This window comes from Callithrix jacchus, chromosome 22 (genome assembly GCF_049354715.1).
Source record: "Callithrix jacchus isolate 240 chromosome 22, calJac240_pri, whole genome shotgun sequence".
Taxonomy (NCBI): Eukaryota; Metazoa; Chordata; class Mammalia; order Primates; family Cebidae; genus Callithrix; species Callithrix jacchus.
In genome coordinates this window covers 35,911,225-35,929,644 of record NC_133523.1, presented here as the reverse complement: position 1 = coordinate 35,929,644, position 18,420 = coordinate 35,911,225, and the positions used below count along the sequence as shown (strand labels likewise).

Genomic DNA, 18,420 nt, shown 5'->3' with positions numbered 1-18,420 from the left:
AGAGGCCTAAGGACGTTGGCCTAAGCAGACCCCTGACTCCTGACCAAGCAGAATGAGCTGGGGTGAGGACTGGCGGTCAGGATATGCCCTCCCTATCACCAGCAGACAGTGACAGATGGAGGCTGTGAGTGATGGCATGGAGCTGGGACATGGCAGGCCCCACTTGCCCCAGACTCACCGCCAGGTAGGCCAGAGCAGGGGTTCCATTGAGGCAGATCTCCATTGGTGTCTCTTGGTTGTAGCGGGTGTCATAGGGCCGGGGCCAAGTTGATGGGATGGAGCTGCCTGCCTGGCCCAGGAACCAGTAGGCCTCAAATATCTTGGTCAGGTCACGAGCCAGGCAGCTGCAGTTGTACATGACCACGCCCAGCTCCTTGACCTGTGGGAGGCCAGTGCTGAGCTCAGGGATAGTGGCCTGGTGCTCACAGATGATAGGAACACTCCCCAGCCTGGTCTCTGTCTATCCCTCTGTCCCTCAGTGCCCCCCTCCACCCCAGCTCCAATAGCTAAAATCCTGGAATGATTATCAACTTAAGTTTTGATGAAAATCAGTTATCAAATCCGTTCAGAGTTTCCGGAACCTCTGCAATCTGCTTCTACCCTCCATGGAGATAGCTACTACTCGTTCTTAGGTCTAGGCTGACATGCTTCCTCCTTCATGAAGCCTTCTGTGACTACCCAGCCCGTGCCAGGCATTCCTCTGGGCTCTCAACAGTCCCTTGGGATTCCCTCTTCATTCTCTCTGGTGACAAACTGGTCTTCCCATTGGGTTGGGAGGACAGGCACCAGGGATGTCTCAGTCACAGCTGTATCTGTAGCATCTCCCTACATAATTGCTAAGATTAAGGGTTAGGGGAAATACCTGTTGAGGAAATGAATTCGTGAATTAATGTCCTATCTTATTTTCACCTCAATGCCCAAGCTGTTCCCCGTTCCCTATTTTGGGCTAATTCCTCCCTATCCTTCAGGGATCAGATTAGTTGGACCTCCTTTGGGAAACCCTCCAATGCCCCAGGCTGGGGTCTCTGAGCTTCCACAGCCCTCTGTTCCCTCCATCCTGGCCCTGACCCTCTGTCTGTCTCCCCAACCCCAGCCCTGACCTCTCTGGGCTGTCATTGTCAGGGAACAGGCCAGTCCGCACTGGACTGGGAGTTCCATGAGGTCCGTCAACACTACCTGGGACAGGGCTGGACCTAGAGCAGGCACACAGAGATGTACAATGAAGGTCAAATGGGTACACAGCTCCTTAATGCCCTGTAGAGGGGCTGGGAACTGCAATCATGGATCAGAGGGAGCCCCAGGCTTCCAGGAGTAGGGGGAGGGCAGTAGAGGGCTCCATCTCGGGATTATTCTTTTCTTTTGAGACGGGGTTTCACTGTCACCCAGGCTGGAATGCAATGGCACAATCTCAGCTCACTGCAACCTCTGCCTACCGGGTTCAAGCGATTCTCTTGCCTCAGCCTCCCCAGTAGCTGGGATTAGCGGTGCCTGCCAGTATGTCTGGCTAATTTTTTTATTTTTAGTAGAGATGGGGTTTCACCACTTTGGTCAGGCTGGTCTCAAACTCCTGGCCTCAGGAGGTCTACCCACCTCGGCCTCCCAAAATGCTGGGATTACAGGCATGAGCCACAGAGCCTAGCCTATTCTTTTTCATTTTAACAGGGTCTCACTCCGTTGCCCAGGCTGGAGTGCAGTGGCACAAATACAACCCACTGTAGCCTGGAACTCCTGGGCTTAAGTGATCCTCCCACTTCAACCCCCCAAGTAGCTGGGACCACAGGTGTGTGCCACCACACTTGGCAATTTTGTTTTTGGAAGAGATGTTGCCCAGACTGGTTTCCAACTCCTGGGCTCAAGTGATCCTCCCACCTTGGGCTCCCAAAGTGTTGGGACTACAGGTGTGAGCCACCATGCCCAGCTTGATTAGGGAGGCCTGGTAGGAGGCAGGGAGGAAGTCATTGCAGAGAATGGGTGGAGAGGACTCTGGATTGAGTAAGGGGTGCAGTCGGAGGCTGGGTGCCCTGTGGGGCAGTGAGTGACCCGGAAGGAAGGTAGACAGGGTGCAGGCAGACCTGGGTCAGTGAGCGCCAGTCCATGTTGGCACTGCCCAGGTAGAAGTGCATCTGGTCCACCACCCAGAACTTGGTATGCAGGACACCATGGGTCAGCTTCTGCATGTCCACCATGCGGACCTGGGCACCTGTGACCAGCAGGGGCAGTGATCAGGGGCCAGGCTGGGTTACCCCAGGCCCACCCCAACCCCAGTTGGGCCCCAGCTCACCACTCTGCAGCAGGGCCTGCAGGTCCGCCTGAGGCTGGGGCCCGTTGGGCTTGCTCACAGTGATTCGGACATTCACGCCCTTTGGTGCCAGGGTCTGCAGCTGCTGGAGGACCTCCTCACCCTGCGGGGAGGGGAGGGGAGAGCTTCTGAGGGGCTGGACCAACCGGCTCTCCAACCCCACAAGGCAATGCCCAGTGGAGTTATTTTAAGACATGATTAGGTGTAAACAGGCTTTCCATTAGCCTGCATAAAGACTTTACAGATTAAGATATTAAGACTTCCTTATCTGTTTAAAACATCTTTATCTGCTTTAATAATTAGTTGCCTGTGATTCCCCTCCAAGGCCTCCTGACCCCTCTTGCCCCTCAGGGACCTTCTCAAAATTCAGCATCAAGGCAGGCCCTCCAGGCCTCTCCCAGGATGTTGTGGGTGAGGCTCAGGCACGGCTGTCCCAGAAGGCATGGGGTGAAGCACAATGATGCCAACAGTAGCACCAGTCAAGGATGCCCATTCTAGGCCCCTTTTCAGTGAACTCACTGAATTCTCACAAGCCGGAGAGGCCAGTCTAATTATACCCCCACCCCCACCCCCACCCCGGAGAACTCAGTAGTGGAGTGGGATTTTGTTTGTTTGTTGAGACAGAGTCTTGCTATGTTGCCCAGGCTGATCTTAAGTTCCTGGGCTCAAGCAGTCCTCCTGCCTCAGTCTCCCAAGTAGCTGGTACCACCACACCCATCTCTGGTGCAGGATTTAAACCCAGATCATCTGCCGCCTACATGTGTTTTAAGCCACTTCAGAGGGAGCCAGCAGGGAGTGGGAGCTCACGCGGTTTCTTAACTTAAAAGAATTGCTTTTTTAGAGACAGGGCCTCACTACGTTGCCCAGGCTAGGGTGCAGTGGCACCATCATGGCTCACTGTAGCCTCCAACTCCTAGGCTCAAGCCATTCTCCTGCTTCAGCTTCCCAAGTAGCTGGGACCACAGGTGTGTACCACTATGCCTGGCTTTGTTTTTTAACTTTTGTAATTATTATTACTTTTTCTTTTTTTTTTTTTTTTTTTGAGACAGAGTTTTGCTATGTTGCCCGGGCTGGAGGATAGTGGCATGATCACGGCTCACTGCAGCCTCCAACTTCTGAGCTCAAGCCATCCTCCTCCTTCCATCTCCTGAGTATCTGAGATTGCACCACAACACCCTGCTAATTGTTTTTTGATTTTTAGCAGAGATGGGGGGCTCACTATGTTGTTCAGACTAGTCTCGAACTCTTGGGCTCAAGCGATCCTCCTGTCTAGGCCTCCCAAAGTGGTGGGATTACATGTATAAGTCACCACGCCTGGCCAAAATTATTTTTTTTTCAGGCAGTTCTTAAGGGGCCTTATTTCCGTAAGTTTTAAGACAACGTCTCACAAAAAGAGGCAGTAGGGAGAAGAAAACAGAAGGAACAAATTGGTGGTTTTCCAATAGCAGAGGTTATCCACGTAGGCTGTTCCTTTTCAAATCATGAAGGAAGTTTTTTTTTTTGAGATAGAGTTCTGCTCTATCTCAGGCTGGAGTGCAATGGCATGATCTTGGCTTACTGCAACCTCTGCCTTCCAGGTTCAAGTGATTCTCCTGCCTCAGTCTGCCGAGTAGCTGGGATTATAGGCATGCGCCACCACGCCCGGCCAATTTTGTATTTTTAGTAGACAGGGTTTCTCCATGTTGGTCAGGCTGGTCTCGAACTCCTGACCTCAGGTGATCTGCCCGCCTGAGTCTCCCAAAGTGCTGGGATTACAGGCACGAGCGACCACACCCAGCATCTTTTATGTTAAGTTTGTCTGCAGATCCTACAAGGATGTAGTTACAGCAGACCCACAAAGGCTGACTCTATGTCAGGCAGTGTCCTAAAATTTGCATGGATTAGTCCATTTCATTCTCACAAGAGCCCTAAGAAGCAGGTGCTATAAGTTGGTCCCATTTTACAGATAAAGAAACGGAAGCCGGAGAGAAGAGGTGACCTGCTTGGGGTCACACAGCTGGGAGGTGGCCCCTATCTTGAGGCTGGGCTGTTAGTTACTCCACTCTTCCATTTCTTTGTGTGACGGGGTCAGGGCAGCTTGTGGGTGAGTGACATCTGCCAGCCTACTAATCCCTTGTAATCAAACCTGCACCCTGACATTCAGAGGCCTACAGATGACCGTGACAAACGCCCCCAGTCCAGAGGGCCATGTGAAGACAGCTGCTTCCAAACACCTGTGTCCAATCCACTGAGACATGCCCATCTGTCTCCTGGGCTGCAGGAGAAACCCCTTCATCATCCACAGCCCCTGCTGCCTCCCATCCCCTTCCCCTGCTGCTGGCCAGGGCCAAGGTTGCAGGTACCTGCTGGGCAGAGGGCTCCTGCGTGTGGGTGTCATCGTTGGTGAGGGTCCAGTAGAAGGAGGCGATGTCCAGGCTGCTGCGTGCACCGGCAAGCAGGCCCAGCCAGGCCTGGCTGGTGGAAGGGTTCCCCATGGAGGCATTGGGGAAGTCCAGGCCCTCAGGAATGCTTTCCACCAGCACTGCTCTGCGGGGTGGGGAATGCTATCAGCCATATGGTGCCGGAGGTGACTGCTCTGCTGTCCATCCATGGGTGTGTTGAACAGACCGTATTTTTTTTTAGAGACAGGGTCTTGCTCTGTCTCCCAGGCTGGGAGTGCAGTGATGCAATCTCGGTCCACTGCAGCCTGGAACTCCTGGGCTCGAGCGATCCTCCAGCCTCAACCTCTTGAGTAGATGGGACTACAGGTGTGTGCCAATATGCCTGGCTACTCTTTTTACTTTTGGTAGAGATGGAGTCTCACTACATTGCCTAGGCTGGTCTGGAACTCCTGGGCTCAAGCATTCCTCCTGCTTCAGCCCCCCCCTCAAAGTGTTGAGACTACAGGGGTGAGCCACTGAGCTTGGCTAAACTGTATTTGAGTTTTGTTTTTCTTTTCTTTTTTAACTCAATATGTTGAAACACTTCTTTTAAAAAAAAATTTTTAAACTGTGTGTATTTCGATGTGTGCCTAGACTCATGATTCTCTGTGTGTCTGTGAATGTGTCTGTCTAGAGGTGTGGAAGGAAGGTCGTGTATTTAGATGTGTGTGTGTGTGTGTCCCCATAGATGTGGGTGGAAGATGCTGTGTCTATTCACCGGCCAGATAGAAGATGACGCTGTGGCTGCCATAGAAACTGTGTGTGGAGGAGGAGGGGGCGGGCAAACACTTGGGAGTCTGCAACCTCCTCACTTGTGGCAAGCGCTGGGTAGGGCTGACTGCAGGCCCCGCTTAGTGTGTGCTTAAGTGTCCCTGGTCTGGCAAGCCCCTCCCCCCCCCACCTGCAGCGCCCCCCACTTACTCGCAAGGGTCATAGCAGGGGGCTGGGCGCTGGTTCGGCCCAAAGAGATGCAAGTCGCCGTATTCCCATAGAAACAGCTGAGTCATCAGGGCTCCGAAGCCCACGACCGCCAGAATGAGGACCAGCAGGACCCAGCGGGCTTTCTGTGGGGAGGAGGAGGTGGTCAGCTAGCCCAAGGGGGCAGCCCAGCTTGTCCCTGAGACAGAGTGAGGGTGGCGGAGGGCTCCTACCTTTTCTGCAGCCTTCCACGCCTCAATCTCATTCATCGGTAGCTCGCTGGCAGGTTCCTCTGCAGGCACCTTTAGCTAGGGGATGGGGACAACAACGGGGGTAACAGGGTGGCTCTTCAAGTCCCCACCCCCACTGCACCCAGCTCCACCCTGCGGAGCCCCACAATCCACCTACCTCCTGGTACATCAGTTTAGGCTTCATCTCGCCTCGAGGCTGGGGTGTACGCAGAGCCCAGGTGAGAAGGTGGGTGTGTCAGGGTCTCCAAACTGGCAGAACAAAAGTGGGCACACTGTGGGGTGTTCTACACTTTCAAGGGACAGACATCACAGAAGGGTGTTTAGTCTTGGGGCTATTCATAAGCACGGGGGACACTGGCACACTGCCCACCACCCGAAAAAGAGGAAGCTGGTCACTGGTCAGCAGGATTTTGAAATCCCTCAAAATCCAACGACTCTGCTGCCTGCTCATCACTCAGCAGTGCCCACCCTGCCCCCATCAGCACCCACGCAGCTCCCCTCTAGCAGCCCCCTTCTCCCTCCTCCAATCTCTAGACACCCACAGAAAGACAGCCCTGGATGAGGTCAGCGGAGTCCCAGGTCTTTGTGCCTGGCTTTTCTCAGCCCTGGGACTACACAGGGGGTGTATTAGAGGTGGCTCCTCTGCCGTCACTCAGGTTACTCCCACACCACACAGCTCAGCCGGGGATCATGAGGACCTCCCTGCCACCCCGGTGCCCATCCCCCCAGCCAGCCTCCTCCCACCTACCCCTGAGGGGCCTCGGACTCGCTCGCAGGCGTCTGCTGCTACCTCCGTGGGGCCCCAGCTTCTGCCCGGACAGGCTGCACAGGGGTGGGAGGAGAAGGGGGCGGGGAAAGCGGGATCCCCGCCCACTGCAGCAGGGAGTCTGCGCAGTGCGTGCCTCAGCCCCGGCTCACCGCAGCGAGAAGGGGGGCCCGGCCTCCCAGACTTGGTTGCTCCAACCTGGCCTTGTTGGGGGGCAGTACATGGCAGGGGGATGGGCTTTGCTATTCCACCCTAGAGTCCCCGTGTGGGGCAGAGAGGCCACAGGTAAAGAATAAAAGGAACTTCACGTCTACAAACCTTGTGAATTTTTGTACCTTGGGCATGCATTACCTGGTCAAAAATAAATACATAAATAAAATTAATAAAACGCTTATAAAATGAAACGGAGAGATCAAAGTTGGATAATAGGATGAAAAAATGTAGTGATAAAGTCAAAAGAAGGCAATTTACAGTAGGCGATGGGAAGAAAAGAGCAGAAGAGATGGTGGATTTTCTGTTGGAGTCTATTTGGATTTCAGTATTTGATTTTTTAAAAACAGCTAACTGACATTTTGGTAGGGATTTAAACAAATTTATTTTCTGATCCACCCCATCCCATATCTCCCAAGAGGGATTTAAGGCCCGGCTGGAGAAAGACATTGGAGAACCGTTTCCTCTCTCATCCCTCCTCTTCTCATTAAAGAGAGGGTGGTACCTCTCTAAATGAGACAGGGACACTCTCTTCCATCAAGCTCCCCCAAACACATGGCAGGAAATCAAGAGGCAACTGCAGAAAAGGAGTTTTACTGAGAGAAGCAACAAGTCAGAAGTGGTTGCCTTCAAGGGAGTGGGGATTTCAGGGTAGGTCAAGATTGCTTTTTATCGTAAGTCTCTTTTCTTTTCTTTTTTTTTGTGTGTGTCAGGGTTCTGTTCCCTAGGATGGAGTGCAGCAGCATGATCACAGCTCACTGCAGCCTCAACTTTCCAGGCTCAAGCAATCCTCCTGCCTCAGCCTCCTAAGTAGCTGGGACTACAGGCACGTGCCACCATGCCCAGCTAATTAAAAAAAAAAAAAAAAAACTTTGTAGAGATGGGGTCTTGCTTGCTGTCCAGGCTGGACTCCTGGACTCAAATGTGCCTCCTACCTTAGCCTCTCAAAGTTTTGGAATTACAGGCATGAGCCACCACACCTGACCCCTATTTTCTTTTCTTTTCTCTTTTTTTGAGACAGAATTTCACTGTTTTGCCCAGACTGGAGTAGAATGGTGCCATCTTGGCTTACTGCAACCTCTGCCTTCCAATTTCAAGCAATTCTCCTGCCTCAGCCTCCCGAGTAGCTGGGATTACAGGCGCCCGACACCACACCTGGCTAATTTTTGTATTTTTAGTAGAGATGGGATTTCACTATATTGGCCAGGCTGGTCTCGAACTCCTGACCTCATTATTTGCCCACCGGGTTTAAGCAACTCTCTTGCCTTTAGCCTCCCAAGTAGCTGGAATTACAGGCAACCGCCACAACACCTGGCTAATTGTTTTTGTACTTTTAGTAGAGATAGGGTTTCTCCATGTTGGCCAGGCTAGTCTCAAATTCCTGACCTCAGGTGATCCACCTGCCTTGGCCTCCCAAAGTGCTGGGATTACAGGTGTGAGCCACTGCGCCCAGCCTTATTTTCTTTTTTAAAATTGTGAAACAGGCTGGGCGCGGTGGCTCACGCCTGTAATCCCAGCACTTTGGGAGGCTGAGGTGGGTGGATCATGAGGTCAAGAGATCGAGACCATTCTGGTCAACATGGTGAAACCCCGTCTCTACTAAAAACACAAAAAAATTACCTGGGCATGGTGGCACGTGCCTGTAATCCCAGCTACTCAGGAGGCTGAGGCAGGAGAATTGCCTGAACCCAGGAGGCAGACCTTGTGGTGAGCCGAGATTGCGCCACTGCACTCCAGCCTTGGTTAACAAGAGAGAAACTCCGTCTCAAAAAAAAAAAAAAAAGTGAAACATAAGCTATTTTCTGAGAAGTACAGAAAATATCTGTATGTAGGTTGAGAAATAATTATAAAGCAAACACAGGTATCGCTGGTTTCATCACCTTCTAAAAAATCAGGGGCATGCATTACTGTTTTTTGAAGAAGAAGAAAAAAGAAAACTCTCAAAGAGAGCTAGGTTCTCCCTTACTCCAAGATCCAACCCAGATTTTTAGGGATAACTTGCAAACTCCTCCCCACCACTGTCTGATCCCAGACTGGTGAGGGTAGAATATGCTAGGTCCCCTCTTTTCATGGCAGAAAGACAAATGGGGAGGCCTAAAAAGGATCTAGCAGGCCGGACGTGGTGGCTCACACCTGAAATCCCAGCACTTTCACGGGGGCCGAGGCGGGCGGATCACCTGAGTCAGGAGTTCGAGACTAGCCTGGCCAACATAGTAAAACCCTGTCTCTACTAAAAATACAAAAATTAGCTGGGCATGTTGGCAGGTGCCTGTAATCCCAGCTACTTGGGAGACTGCAGCAGGAGAATTGCTCGAATTGGGGAGGTAGAGGTTGCAGTGAGCTGAGATTATGCCCCTGCACTCATGCCTGGGCAACAGAATGTGAGACTCTGTCTCAAAAAAAAAAAAAAAAAAAAAAATCAAACTGGTATTGCTGACAAATTAAGAAAAAAAAAGGATCTAGCAAAAAATGGCAACAGACTAAGGCTATTTGAAACTCCAGAAGTCACTAGGAGAAGCAGAAGATAACATCAGTCAGAGGCGGCTGACCACAGCACTGTAGGTGGAGGAGGCAGGAGGGATCACAGGAAATGCTTGCCTTCAGTTTTCTTTGAAGGCCTTGGTGAGAGATACTTTTATTGAAGAATATGGAGTTGGAACAGCAGGCGATGTGAAATTAGGGAAGCCAAGATGAACAAAAACAAAACTGAAGGCGAGGTGGGGCATGGAGACCTGAGTTAACAGGACTGGCAGCGTCAGGGCTGGAGAACTGGAATGGTCACCAATAAACCAAAAATGGAAGAAGGGCCGGGAACTGTGGCTCACACCTGTAATCTCAGCACTTTGGGAGGCTGAGATGTGAGGACAGCTTGAGCCCAGGAGTTCCAGACCAGCCTCGGCAACATAGCAAGGCCCAGTCTCTACAAGAAAATAAAAAATAAAAACAAAATAAAAATGGGAAGAAAATAGATGGACTTCATTCAAATTGCCAGTGATGTTTTGGCTTTCAAACTGTACAGTGATTACAGGTCTGCAATGCTTAGTTTAACTTTTGATATATTTTAATTTCATTATTTTTCTTACTGTATTAACTTTTAATTAAAAAGTAAACTAATAGGCCAGGCACAGTGGCTCATGCCTGTAGCCTGGCCAACATGGTGAAACCCTGTCTCTACTACAAATACAAAAATTAGCCAGGCATGTTGATGCACACCTGTAGTGCCAGCTACTTGGGAGGCTGAGGGAGGAGAATTGCTGGAACCCGGGAGGTGGAGGTTGCAGTGAGCCAAGATCGTGCATTGCACTCCAGCCTGGGTAACACCTAATGTTGGAGGGCCAAGTACTGTGGTTTACGTGTGTAATCCCAGTGCTTTGGGTGGCTGAGGTGGGAGGATTGCTTGAGCCCAGGAGTTCGAGACCAGCCTGGGCAACATAGTGAGATGTAATCTCTACAACAGATGAAAAAAAATTAGCCCTGGTATGGTAGTGTGGACGTGTAGCTCCAGCTATTTGGAAGACTGAGGCAGGCGAACTGCTTGAATCTGGGAGGTGGAGGCTGCAGTGAGCCCTGATCGTACCACTGCACTCTAGCCTAGCTGACAGAGTGAGAGCCTGTCAAAAAAAACAAACAGCTGGGCACGGTGGCTCACCCCTGTAATCCCAGCACTTTGGGAGGCTGAGGCGGGTGGATCACGAGGTCAGGAGAGCAAGACCATCCTGGCTAACATGGTGAAACCCTGTCTCTACTAAAAATACAAAAAAATTAGCTGGGCGTGGTGGCGCATGCCTGTAGTCCCAGCTACTTGGGAGGCTGAGGCTGGAGAATTGCTTGAACCCAGGAGGCGGAGATTGCAGTGAGCTCGGAACACTGCACTACAGTCTTCGAAACAGTGAGTCTCCATCCCAAAAACAAACACACAAACAAACAAAAACTAGTACTGGAGAAGCAATTTAGATTGGATTAGACTGGCAAGGCAATACAGTGAGTGCTAGAACCAGATACCTGAGCTTCAGTACTTAGTGACTGTTTGACCTTGCAGAGTGACAACGCCTCTGTGCCTTGATTTCTCCATCTGCAAAATGGGCATGGTAACAATAGCATTTGCTGTTCATAAATTTTACTCATATTTACTGGTTGCCTTGTGTGCATCAGGTATTGTTTTAGGCACTGGGGATACAGAAGTGAAAAAATTTACATGAGGGAAAAATAGAGGCTGGGCATGATGGTTCATGGCTATAATCCCAGCACTTTGGGAGGCCGAGCTCGGTGGATCACTTGAGGTCTGGAGTTCGAGACCCACCTGGCCAACATGGCAAAATCCCATCTCTACTAAAAATACAAAAATTAGTATTAGAATGGTGGCAGGCACCTGTAATCTCAGCTACTCGGGAGACTGAGGTGGGAGAATTGCTTGAACCCGGGAGGTGGAGGTTGCAGTGAGTTGGTGCCCCTGCACTCCAGCATGGGCAACAGGAAACTCCATCTCAAAAAAAAAAAATAAATAAATAAATAAACAAGATAATAAATGATATGTTAGAAGGTAGTAAGTGCCATAGAGGATCCAGGAAGAGTGGTGGTGGTGGAATTGTTTGTGATATTTAATAAGCAGGTCAGAAAAGGCCTCATTGAGAAGGGGATACCTGAAAAAAACTTCAGGGAAGGGTGAGATGGACATCTGTGAGAAAAATGACCAGGACAAAGGCCATGAGGGAGGAATGTGCCTGCTGAGGATGGAGAAGAGTGAGGATGCCAGTGTATCTGTAGTGGAGTGGGCTGGGGGGAGAGGGAGAGATGTCACAGAGGTGACAGGGCCAGATCTTTTGGGGCTGCTTGGACTGAGTAGGATGGGGTCACGTGTGGGCTCCCAGTAGGGAAGGATGATGTGATCTGCTTCCGATTGTTTTAAGAGATGGGGGATCTCACTATGCTGCCCAGGCTGGTCTTGAACTCCTGGCCTCAGGTGAACCTCCCCGCCTTGGGTTCCTACAGTGTGGGGATTTCAGGCATGAGCCACTTCACTGGGCTTGTGTTGGATTTTGTAGTGGGTTGAATGGTGGCCTCAAAAAAGATATGTCCCATGCAAGCATAATCCCTGGAACTTGTGTGCATGTGCCCTTATTTGGAAAAAGGATCTTTGCAATTGTAATTAGATTTAGGATCTTGAGAAGAGATCATCCTGGACTATCTGGATGGGCCCTAAATCCAATCACAACTGTCCTTCTCAGAGATAAAACAGGCATAAGGCCATGTGAACAGGGAGGCTGAGATTAGAGTGATGTGGCCATAAGGACAGCAACGCCTGGAGCCACCAGAAGCTGGGAGAGGTGAGGAATGGAATCTCCCCTCCAGCTTCTGGAGGAGCATGGTCCTGCTACGCCTTGAGTTTGGACTTCTGGCTCCAAAACTGAGAGAATGAATTTGTTGTCTTTTTTTTTTTTTTAAAGACAGAGTCTCACTCTGTCACGCAGGCTAGAGTGCACAGTGGTGAGACCTCAAGTAATCCACCCATCTCAGCCTCCCAAAGTGCTGGGATTACAGGCATGAGCCACTGCGCCTGGCCATGCATTCTGTTGTCATAAGCCACCACTTCGGTGGCAATTTGTTACAGTGGCCCGAAGAAACAAACACAGGTGTTACAGGATCCCCCAACTGTGTGTGGGGGACACGCTGGGGCAGGGCCAGGGAGCCCAGGGAGGAAGCTGCTGGGAGCATCCAGGCAGGAGCCAAGGGTGGACAGGACCAGGGTGTGGGCAGCCAAGTGTCAAAGAAAGGGCAGGTTCTGGATGCATTTTGAAGGTGGAACAGATGGGATTTCCAGCCTGGATGTGGGTTTGAGAGCAGTAAGGGAGTAGGGGATGACTCTAAGGGTTTTGGCCTCAGCAAATGCAGGGACTGGAGTAGATAGCTGATTGGGCAAGACAGGGAGTGGCAAGTTTTCGGAAAAGACCAGGAGTTTGGTTTTGAACATACAACATTTGAGATGTCTAAAATCTGACTGACTCCTCTGAATTAAAGGAGTTAACAGGTGGTTAACACCTGGAATCCCTGCACCCTGGGAGGCTAAGGTGGGGGTTGGATTACATGCGGCCAGCAGTTCAAGACCAGTCTGCATGACATAGCAAGACTCATGTCTACAAAAACTAAGTTAAATTTTAAAAAAGGAATGAACATACATAGAATGTGCATAGACGAGCCACCGGCATGCAAAAGGCTCTCAGTAAAGGTGACTCAAGGCTCCTAACAGTCCCCCATCCCACCCCCAGACATGGTTGCTTTCCATTGTAAGTCTTTACTTTTATTGAATTTTTTTTTTTTAAATGGACATAGAACTTCTATGGAAACTAACTTATAAAGAGCTCAGACTCCTAGCTAGGGTGCCCCATCACCAGATCCCAGCCTCCAGAGGACTGTGGCCTCAGGTGAAGGAAATCAGCCCCCTCCCTGCTGAGATCCTTCTGGGAGCACAGCAGGGTGAAACTGAAGGTGGGCACGGGCAGCTGGGTACTGGAATTCCTCCTCAGCCTGTCTCAGTGCCTGTGTTCTCAGGACCGTAGAACCCCCACGGGACTCCCAGCTCGACCTGTCCATGTTGGTACTTACGCTATGCCTCCTGGTTGGTATGACATGAGATGAGATCAGGTCTCATCTGGGAGAGAGCACTGCCAGGAATCGTGCCCTCTCCCAGCCCACAGAATACTGCCCAGTCCTCTTGACTTGTGGTTCTGCCCGCCTTGGGGCATGACACCACAGCCCACAAAAAGGAGGAAGTAAAACCCACAGGGTCACAAATCCCTGAACACCCCACCCCCAGGGGAGGGAGGCAGTGGGAGATTTGATTCCTCCTCTAGAACAGCCCTTTAAATTGGAGAGTTCATGGTTCAGATCCACTTCTGCTACTTTCTTGCCAAGTGACGACACATGGGGCTTTACCTCTGAGCCCTATTGGCCTCATCTGTAAACCAGTATTGGCCATATTGGCAGGGGATGGTGGCTTATGCCTATAATCCCAGCACTTTGTAAGGATAAGGCAAGAGGATGGCTTGAACCCAGGAGTTTGAGTCCAGTGAGACCAATAAGGTGAGACCCCCCCATCTCTACTTAAAACTCTACATCTCACCAATAAGGTGAGACCCCCCATCTCTACATCTCAAAACTTAAAAAATTGACTAGGCAGCTGGGCATGGTGGCTCACTCCTATAATCTCAGCTCTTTGGGAGGCTGAGGCGGGTGGATCACCTGAGGTCAAGAGTTCAAGACCAGCCTGGCCAACATGGTGAAACCTCATCTCTACCAAAAATATAAAAATTTGCTGGGCATGGTGACAGCTACTTGGGAGGCTGAGGCAGGAGAATCGCTTGAATCTGGGAGGCAGAGGTTACAGTGAGCCAAGACTACATCATTGCACTCCAGTCTGGGCAACAAGAGTGAAGCTCTGTCTCAAAAAAAAGAAAGAAAAGGCGGGGTTCGGTGGCTCACGCCTGTAACCCCAGCACTTTGGGAGGCTGAGGTGGGTGGATCTCAAGGTCAGGAGTTACAGACCAGCGTGGCCAACATGGTGAAACCCCACCTCTACTAAAAATACAAAATTTAGCTGGGTGTGGTGGTGGGCGCCTGTAATTGTATCTACTCAGGATAATTGGCTAGGCATGGTGAGCCTGCCTACACCTGTGGTCCCAGCCACTTGGGAGGCTGAGATGGAAGGATTGCTTGAGTTCGGGACGTCAAGGCTGCAGTGAGCCGTGATTGTGCCATGCACTCCACCCTGGGCAACAGAGCAAGACCCTGTCTCAAAACAACAACAACAACAACATATCTTATATGCACTGGAGGGTGGTGATTAGGGAATCTCCGAATGGTTAAAGGGTGGGTCTCAGAGTCCCACAGCTCTGACTTCAGATCTCAGCTCTGTGGAAGTGGGAATCGAGGTTCCCTTCTCTAAGACACACTTTCATTCTCTGAACAATGGGGAGATTAATAATACCAACCTCACATTTGCTGGGAAGAGTCAGTGAGATCATCCACAGGAGGCAGGAAGCACAGTAAGCCCTTGAAACGTGCTGCTTGGTGAGATCTGTGCGCACCCTCGTATCTTGTATACAAGTCAATCACACGTAATCAACTTGTATGTGTCCCTTGCTATGTCCGTGTCTGGTTTATTCCTCCTCTGCAGTGCCCAGGCCATTGTAATTGCTCAACAGATATTGAAAGCAAAAGAAATGGAGAAGCAGGATGGAAAAATTCAAGAGATTATTTTAGACATCTCTTTATACCTAGTGACACTTTTGTACACTATGATAACCAGCTGGTACCAGTTCTAAGCCCAGAGCATACAGGATGGGTGCAGACAATGGCATCTCAGCCTGAGGTTAGGGCTGAGAGAGTGGGGAAAAGGTCAAGGCTGATTCAAGCCATCTGAGAATGCAGTGTGCTTCTGAAGCCCACATACAGGAAGCATGGGCAGATCACACCCCAGGAGACATTTACAAATCCACGGGCTGGCCAGGAGCAGTAGCTCACATCCGTAATCCCAGCACTTTGGAAAGCTGAGGTGGGAGGATCGCTTGAGCCCAGCAGTTTGAGACTAGCCTGGGCAACATAGTGAGACCCTGTCTCTAACTTTAAAAATAACATACAATAAAATACAAGTTTATGGGGCTTCCAAGGGGCTTAAACACAGAAATCTCATGTTTAATGGCGCTGATTTTCACTAGATGGTGCAGACCTTTTTGGACTGAAGCATCAATTGCCTCTGGCCAAGTCTATAGAAAACAGTACAGAATACTGGTTTTGCAAACATTGTTTTCATATTCAGCAGTTAGATCCCTTGTTTTAAGGGAGAGAAGACAGTCTGAAAAACAATTAAATAGATCAAAAAAGCATCGCGAATGGTAAATACTTCTGAACTGGAACTTAAAAGCCCTAAGCTGTCCCACTCCTGCTCAGAATCCTTCTGTGGCTCCCCATTGTCCTCAGGACAAAGTAAAACTTCTGACTGACCTAGAGAGCCCTACAGGGACAGCCCCTGTGGGATTCCCCACCATTACAGCTTCAGCTCCTTTCTCAATCCAAAGCTCTGTCTCCTTTCCTCCTTTCTCCTGAACTCCAGCTCTGAAGGTCCCATGCCCCCCAGACACTTCCTTCAAGGTGTCCCCAGATTCCCTCACCTACTATGTCCCCAACTGTCCTTACCATTTTCCTCCCCCAGGTCCCCATTTCAAGGAGAGCTGTCGAACCCATCCATCAGGTCTCAGCCTTGGTGTCTCCTCCTGCAGAAAGCTCTCCCTGACTGCCCCCAGCCCTGGGCCTTGTCCTGGACCCAACAACTTGTCAACTTGGCCCTGTGAGGGTCTCTCCCATTCACCCTTCCCCACAAGCTCCCACCTAGTCTCTCTCACTCTCGTCCCCTCTCCACCTACCTCCCTTGGCTAGAAGACTCCACTCAATCCTTGCAATCCCCCCTCCATGTGAATTTGACATATCCCTCTCCTCCTCAAAAACTCTCTGTGGCTCCCTGGTGTCCTCAGTACACGGTCTCGGCTCCTGTGGCTGCCAGGGCCTTGAATGATCTTCCCTGAGTGGTCTCTTTGGCCTACTCTCTTGCTGTTCTTCCCACCCCAGTCATACTTATGATCTTTCAGTTCCTGGAACCGAAACCACACTTGCATCACCAGACCCCTCCCACAGCTGCTTTTCGGGCTGAGCATACCTTTCTCTCCTCTTCATCTTGCTCATTTCTTTTCTTTTTTGAACAGAGTCATGCTCTGTCACCCAGGCTGGAGTGCAATGGCATGATCTCCTCTTACCACAACCTCTGCCTCCTGGGTTCAAATGATTCTTCTGCCTCAGCCTCCAGAGCAGTTGGGATTACAGGCATATGTCACCAGGCCTGGCTAATTTTTTTGTATTTTTTTGTAGAGACGGGGTTTCACCACGTTGGCACGCTGGTCTTGATCTCCTGACCTTGTGATCCGCCCATCTCAGCCTCCCAAAGTGCTGGGATTACAGGTGTGAGCCACCGCACCTGGCTATGTTGCTCATTTCTATCAGCTCACATACCACCTCCTCCATGAAGCCCTCTGGGCTCACCTAGTCCCCTGGGCCTCCCCTTCCCAGGCCTGATCCCTCTGCCTGTGCCTCCTAGGGAAAGAAGATGGTCAGTCTGAAAAACAATTAAATAGATCCAAAAAAGCATCATGAATGGTGAACCACCCTCCCTCCCTCCTTTTCTTTCTTTCTTTTTTGGCATGGAGTCTCACTCTGTTGCCCAGGCTGGAGTGCAGCGGCGTGACCTCGGCTCACTGTAATCTCCACTCCCAGGTTCAAGTAATTCTCCTGCCTTTGCCTCCTGAATAGCTGGATTACAGTCGTCCACCACCACACCTGGCTAACTTTTGTATTTTTACCAGAGATGGGGTTTCACCTTGTTGGTCAGTATAGTCTCAAACTCATGACTCATGATCAGCCCACCTTGGCCTCCCGAAGTGATGGGATTACACGTGTGAGCCACTGTACCAGCTGTGAATGGTGAATACTTCTAAATTGGAACTAAAAAATCTAAGCTGTCTTATTCCTACGCAAAATCAGTGCTGTGATTAGCTGTCAGCGCTTGGTGCTGGCAGTGCCTGGTGTTGGGTTTTTCTCTCCCACTTGACTGGGAGCCCTATGAGGGCAGGGCCAGGCAGTCTAACTCACTGCCATGTCCCAGTCCCATGGAGCATAGGAAAGTGCACACTAGGTGCTCGTGGCCAGTTAATTCATCTATTAAGTCAACTAATATTTAATCAGTAACAACTTGACTACAAGCCCTGCTTCAGAAACTGAGGTTACAGAAAAAAAAAAATATGGAGCTGGGTGCGGTGGCTCATGCCTGTAATTCCAGCACTTTGGAGGCCACGGCTGGTGGATCACTTGAGGTCGGGAGTTTGAGACTAGCCTGACCAACAGGGAGAAACTCTGCCTCTGCTAAAAATACAAATCAGTCAGGCATGGTGGCGAATGCCTATAATTCCAGCTACTCGGGTGGCTGAGGCAGGAGAGTCACTTGAACCCAGAAGGCAGAGGTTGCATTGAGCCGAGATCATGCCACAGCACTCCAGCCTGGGCAACAAGAGCAAAACTATGTCCCAAAAAAAAAAAGAGGAATAAAAATTCTTTCTAAAGATGATATTCTACTATGGGAGTGAGAATAAATGAGTAAAATCCATGGACTATGATGCCTTGAAGAAAAATAAAGCAGGAGGGAGACAGTGGTATCACAACTGCCAAAGGCTCATGTCCTAGTTCAAAAATAATAACAGGGCCAGGAGCAGTGGCTCATGCCTGTAGTCCTAGCACTTTGGGAGGCCAAGGTGGGTGGATTACTTGAGGTCACGAGTTCGAGACCAGCCTGGCCAACGTGGCAAAACCCTGTCTCTACCAAAAATACAAAAATTAGCCAGGCATGGTAGTGAGCACCTGTAGTCCCAGCAACTCGGGAGCCTGAGGCATGAGAATCACTTGAACCTGGGAGGCGGAGGTTGCAGTGAGCCGAGATCGCGCCACCATACTCCAGCCCGG

General features: G+C 50.5%; 1 protein-coding gene across 26 annotated transcripts in view; it reads right to left on the bottom strand.

Annotated features, from left to right (window-relative positions):
• PLD3 (phospholipase D family member 3) overlaps positions 1-18,420 on the bottom strand; it is a 29,922-nt gene that overhangs the window by 5,618 nt on the left and 5,884 nt on the right. Inside the window, exons 2-11 of one of the 26 annotated variants that reach the window (XM_078359676.1) lie at positions 16,571-17,023; positions 14,850-15,054; positions 6,637-7,005; positions 6,046-6,137; positions 5,871-5,945; positions 5,641-5,783; positions 4,642-4,825; positions 2,282-2,402; positions 2,073-2,200; positions 179-379 (exon numbers count right to left, since the gene is read on the bottom strand). In XM_078359676.1, coding sequence (XP_078215802.1) covers positions 179-379; positions 2,073-2,200; positions 2,282-2,402; positions 4,642-4,825; positions 5,641-5,783; positions 5,871-5,945; positions 6,046-6,072 — 879 coding nt within the window. In that variant the 5' untranslated portion in view covers positions 6,073-6,137; positions 6,637-7,005; positions 14,850-15,054; positions 16,571-17,023. Of the gene's footprint in view, positions 1-178; positions 380-2,072; positions 2,201-2,281; positions 2,403-4,641; positions 4,826-5,640; positions 5,784-5,870; positions 5,946-6,045; positions 6,178-6,430; positions 7,006-14,849; positions 15,055-16,570; positions 17,024-18,420 lie in introns of those variants that run through there. The other 25 variants (XM_054249345.2, XM_078359677.1, XM_078359681.1 and 22 more) reach the window with 25 other exon arrangements.